Source organism: Sciurus vulgaris (assembly GCF_902686455.1).
Source record: "Sciurus vulgaris genome assembly, chromosome: 12".
Lineage (NCBI taxonomy): Eukaryota > Metazoa > Chordata > Mammalia > Rodentia > Sciuridae > Sciurus > Sciurus vulgaris.
Genome location: NC_136473.1, coordinates 90,105,480 through 90,111,479, shown reverse-complemented (window position 1 = coordinate 90,111,479; position 6,000 = coordinate 90,105,480). Strand labels below are relative to the sequence as shown.

The 6,000-nt window shown below is 29.8% G+C and overlaps 1 protein-coding gene across 5 annotated transcripts in view; it reads right to left on the bottom strand.

The window, feature by feature from the left end:
- Positions 1–277: 277 nt before the first annotated feature.
- Positions 278–6,000, bottom strand: part of UCHL5 (ubiquitin C-terminal hydrolase L5) — a 43,877-nt gene continuing 38,154 nt past the window's right edge. For all 5 annotated transcript variants that reach the window (XM_079107082.1, XM_079107079.1, XM_079107081.1 and 2 more), the window contains one exon: positions 278–2,503. In XM_079107082.1, coding sequence (XP_078963208.1) covers positions 2,459–2,503 — 45 coding nt within the window. In that variant the 3' untranslated portion in view covers positions 278–2,458. The remainder of the gene's footprint in view (positions 2,504–6,000) is intronic.

The window sequence follows — 6,000 nt, the reverse complement described above, 5'->3', positions numbered from 1 at the left end:
TATAACAGCAGAAGTACAACCCTAAGAATTGGCAAGCTATGTAAAAAAGCATAAAACAGAACAGAAGTGCCTTCATTTACCCATCATTAAATAAGATTTTAGAAAAGGCAAAAGTGAAATGAGCAGAAGATTTTTTAAAAAATATTCCTCCCCCGCAAAAAAAAATCCACTTAACTAATAATTATCTTTTTCTGGATTGCTCTTTATTCCTTCATTTTCTCTACTCATTAGCTTCAAGACTTAGTTTCAAATCAGCAATATATAGGACCAAGACAAGGACAAGTTGTATGTCTTTATTCACAAGCAGAAAAAAACCATGAAGTGTCACAATGCATTTGCAATCATCAAAGAAGCAGCAGATAAACCATTCTTAAACTATGAAAAATCCTATCATGGACTTTTATAAGAAATTAAATCTTAAAAAAAAATCCTTATACCTATTTACCTGAATTTATAAAGTTATTTTAAAGATGCCATTCTATACAAGCTACTCTTACTAAAGGTGTCTTTCAATGACAGTCTTTTAATTTTGATGAGCTCTAATTCTGGATCTTTTGTGGTTAAGGCTTTCTATAACCCAAGAAATCTTTGGCTACTCTCAAATCACAAAGATATTCATCAATGTTTTCTGGAAAAAAAGGCTTATAGTTTTTAGCTATTACCCTTATGTCTATGATTCAACTCAAATTCATTTTTGTGAGGTAGGGGACTAGTGATTCATTTTTTTCCGAGTGATATTCAGCTCCACTATCCTGCCTCCATTTGTTGAAGGCTCTCCTTCCCTGTTTGATTGCTTTGACACCTTTGTTAACAATCCAGTGATCAGATAAAAAGGAATATTTTTAGGTCCTCTCCTTTATTCCACTGATTTATCTGATTACTGATACTACTTTTTACAATAATCCTGGCAATGCTCTTTACATAATTTAAGCCACAATTAAAGAAAATATAGAAATTAAACTGAAATGAATGAATGGATTGAGATGAACCTAAGAACATCCCTTAGGAAACCATTTTTTAAAAATGTATCACAGGTTTGAAACACTCCATAATTACTACCATATCAAGAGCAAAATATATTTACCCACAAATAACTGAAAAACTACATATTTTTAGTACCTTCAACTGAAATTATATATGAAAAATATTTCATTAATTTTTCTACTCAATTTTACTACAGGTCTCCCTGCATTAGTTCTAAGTCATTTAATAATACCACAATTAGTAAGCTTTAAAACAATCATAAAAAATTCATGTGTTGAAGCTGGATGATAGGTACACATTTCACCTAATAAAATAAATTATGTTAAATTTATTTTACAATAAATAATAAAATGTTAAAAATTCACATATTAATTTCAAAAATGTGCTTGGTAAAGAAAAAAGTGGGTTATTTCCTTTATAAAAAGAAGTTTTATAAAATTTCCTTTAGAGTTTTCCTTGGAAAAGAAAATTACAAGCAAGAATACAGTTCAGTAGTATTTTATAAAATAAAAACCAAAACAACTTCCCCCTTCCCCTGCAAAAAATCCACTGCAAATTGTACATTACATGGCTCTTGGAAACTGAGCTACACTAATTTTGTTCAAAATGGCACAGAAGGATCCTCTATCACCACTGCCATCTTTTTTTAAAGCAGATAACCTGAATTGTCAAACTTCAAAACACACCATAACAACTTGAAAGGGTTGCCAAATTGAGAGTAACACCAAAACTCTTTAAGAATTTGTTCTTAACCTGAAATTTTGTTTTGAGGCATAATATTCAGATCTTTCTATAGTAATTCTGTTTTAAAAAATAACCCCAACACTTGAAGAAAGTTTGTTAAAATAAAATTGCAATGCTTATTACCTTTTCTACTGGCAGCAAAAAAAAAACTGTACTTTTGCTCTTTTCAAATGATCTGCATTAAAATCAAATAAGTGGTATAAGAGGAAATTTTCAGTTTTTAAATCAAATTAAGTGGTATAAGAGGAAAATTTAAGATCCTCAAAACACATATCAAAGACAGAAATATTGACTTTTTCCATAAATGAGAAGAAATAAAAGATCCAGTATAATTAAGATATGACATTTAAAAATCAAAAGAATTTAAGCTAAAAAAAAATCAGAAGAATAATTAGGACAATTACAGGTAAAGAATATCATTTGTGCATTTTCTAAGTTCATTACTGTAGTTATAAATCCAGAATACCAATAAGAGTTCTCAGATCCAATGTCAAAAAAACGGAATTTGGGCAAGCACTCTCAGTATTACTTTTATTTAATATGCACTGCATGCACATGATGCAGGTAGGGGAAAAGTTTATTAATCCATGCATTAAAGACAAGACAGACTGGTACTATTGCCAAACGTGCATTGAGTCAATTAGGATGTTGTTCAAAGTTCCTTATACTTAATGGTGCCATGAAAATAAGTGTAGAAGCAGAAATGTGTACACATCCCAAAGCATCCTCTTCATTTGGTTTCCTGAGCTTTCTTTGCATTCTGTTTTTCTTTTGCCTAAAAATTAAAAATAGTATATTACAAAATCTTCAAAGTCTGTTTTAGACTATACTAAAATAAAATGTGCTTAAGAGGATATTCTCAAGCTACAAGAATTAAAATGCACTGTTCACAGGGTTTCTAGAGCTGGTCCAGTGGTGTGAACCTATAGTCAAAGTTCCTCAGGAGGATGGTTTGAGACAAGGAATTTGAGACCAGTTTAGGCAACACAACAAGACCTTATCTACAAACAAACAAAAAATATTTCTAAAGCATTATATAACTTGAGACTTGCAACAAACTAGTTCTGGACAATTATATAGTTATTCTTTGCTCTCAGTAGGAAGGATCTGAGCTGGTGATGTAGCTCAGTGGTAGTCCTTGCCTAGCATACACGAGATCCTGGGTTCAATCCCTAGAACCACAAAAAAAAAAAAAAAAGAAAGAAAAAGAAAAGAAAGGAAGGATGGATCATGTTTGGCTCCCAGTTCTTTCTCATCTGAAGTTGAAATGTATTATTAAATTGTAATAAACACAAGTTACCCATTCCACAAAGTCAAACTCAGTCATAAGTATTTAAAAACAATACACATTTGTTCATTTCTTACTCAAATTTAGCATTAAAAAAACCCTATGTTGCTTTCTGCATTTTTGAAAAAATAACTTTAACATAAAAGTGAGTAAAAAAGGTCAATAAAGGATTACATATCTCTTTTCTCTATAAATCATACTAAAAGGAATACTATCTGGTGTCAATGAACCTCACTTCTATGACCTCAAAAACGTTTTCACATGCTATTTGATCTTCACAACAGTTATAGAGCTTCAACGCAATTCTATTTTATTCCTTAGCAGATGAAGAAGCCAGTGCTCACAGATGTGATCAAACTTGACCAAAGTCACTCAGCTAAGATATAGTAAAATAGAGGTCAAAGACAGATATTATACAGCAGTGCTTTTCAATATACCTTTCAATGACCTGGGGACCCTATAAAAATGCAGACTGATTTAGTAAAATGCCTGAAGTCATGCATTTCTAACAAACTCTCAGGTGATGCCAATTTTGCTGGTCTTTGGAAAGGAACCAATACATCAGACCTTTCCTACTATATTAATTTTAAAATAGGCTAATTAAAACAATTACATTTTTAATGACATATTAGGTAGTCATTATTAACAAAAGTATGATAAAATTGAGTGCTATGACCGAGAATTAATATATTAAGAGCATATAAGGCATATAGTCATATAAAAATAAAAAAAAATTAGTAGTCAACATAAACATTTTTCATTAACAAGCATAATCATACATATATATATATATATCTCATATCACACAGTTTTCTATTTTCAAATAATAAAAATACAATTTGATTTTGGTGTAATTTGAAATAAAAATATGTGCTTCTTTCTATTCTTTTTTCTTTTTTTTTTTTTTTTTTTTTTTTTTTTTTGTGGTACTGGGGATCGAACTCAGAGCCTTAGTGCTTGCGAGGCAAGCACTCTACCAGCTGAGCTATCTCCCCAGCCCAAACATTCCTCATTTTTTTTTTGTGGTACTGGGGATTGCTTCTTTCTATTGATCTCTGAATATACTTACAGAATGTTTAGAATTAATAAATTTATTAACTTATCATATAAACTTTACAACATAATCAAATAAGCAAACAAATGTAATGCAGATGTCCATACATTAATTATATAATTCAGATAAAATTAAGGGATACATAAGAATAAGTTAAAAATAATTACCATTATTGACTACCATTTAATTGAGTGCTTATTGCATACTTCACAGACAGGGTCTCATTTAATCCTCTCAAGAATATGCAATAGATATGATCCCCAACTTATAGATGAGAAATAAAAGCTACAAAAAAGTGAATAACTTGCTTAAAAGCACCAGCTAAAAGTACCATACTCATACAAAAAGACTACAGCTGAGAATAAACTCAGTCTGTATTTTGCTCTGCCCTTGCTAAAATATACTATCCTAGTTCTAAACAGTATGGAAGAAATACATAAAAATACTTTCCTTTTACACAGTGTGACAAGGAAATAGTAAATATTATTGATCTGAGTCAGATAATTCTGTAATCATAGATATTAAAGTAAATAACAATGTGAATAACTATGCTTGTACTTTATTTTAATCAAGGGATAGAAAAAAAAACCAAGGGATAGAAATTCTAAAGGGTACTTATTACCAACTGAATCATACATTCTTAAATTTTTTTTTTAAATTTCAAAATTGCTTTGGATTCCCACAGCAACTATATCCATGATTTTACAATATGGTAGGTTACTGGTAATTGTTATAAACATGGGTAGACAATAATTCAGAATTTCCTAGTCATACAACCAAGAGAGAATCAAAATATTCAACTTTTGCTCACTATCTAGGAAAAATAACAAGATTTTAGCTCAAATGCTTTTATGCCATCACAGGCTGAGGGGAGATGCCTCAGTTATAAAAAATCTAGTCTTGGACCATTCCATTTAATAATCTATTTCTGAATTCTACAGGTAATTTTACTTGAAAATATTAATACTAAGTAATAAGTAACACTATAAAAGTTTTTTATTGTATTAATTATTAAATTTAACAGTAATCTATTCTTCTTGGTTCTGAACCTGTTTTGTTTTTTTGACATCTGCATTACTAGCTAAAAGTAATGCAGTATAAAAGTAATGCAGTAATGCAGTATTTCACTGTAGTATAATAATTTTTTCAAAACATGAACAAAAATATATTTGTGCAAAGGAAGCTGATATAATGGTATAGATTAAGTAGTTAATTCCAACCACAGGTTTGAGTTTTTGTGAATGGGAAATTTTGAGTGGCTATAAAGTTATTTAGGAGTTATTCTATGCTTGCCCTTCAGTATGACTTTATTCTGGCCCTAAATGGAATAATACTATTCAATACTATAATTGTTTATTCATTAGTTTCATAAACTATATCACAAATTGGCTGAGACAGGAATGCTCATAATTATGTTTATATTCCTAAACCTTAACAGAGTGTCTGATATAGATAGTTGTGTCTAGATTATTGTTTAATGAATAATTTAAAACATTTCAAGAATTCCAAATCATGAGTCTGAAATTTCTTCAAAACATAGGAGGAAAACATATTTGTATGTATCTCAATATTGCTTATTCAATATTATTTGAGAATAGTTTCAATTAACAGGCAAACTATAAGGTCAATACACGACCTTCCTTTAAAAAAAAAAGCAATCAGGAAATATGAGTTGATGTCATGGTAATATTAGGTATTCATATACTGCCACCTTGTGTCCAAAATAATGTGAACTAAGGAATTATGGTTCTAGGCAAAGCTGAAAATCTTCATGCTTTCAAAAAATTCTGGGAATATACTGTCATAACAAAATCAAACACAACTTTTTCTAATTTTCACATAAAAATTATACTCAAAGACCCACTTTAAGGCAAAATTGATACACTTAAAATTTATCTACAGGTCCCTAATAAAATTTACATAAAATTAA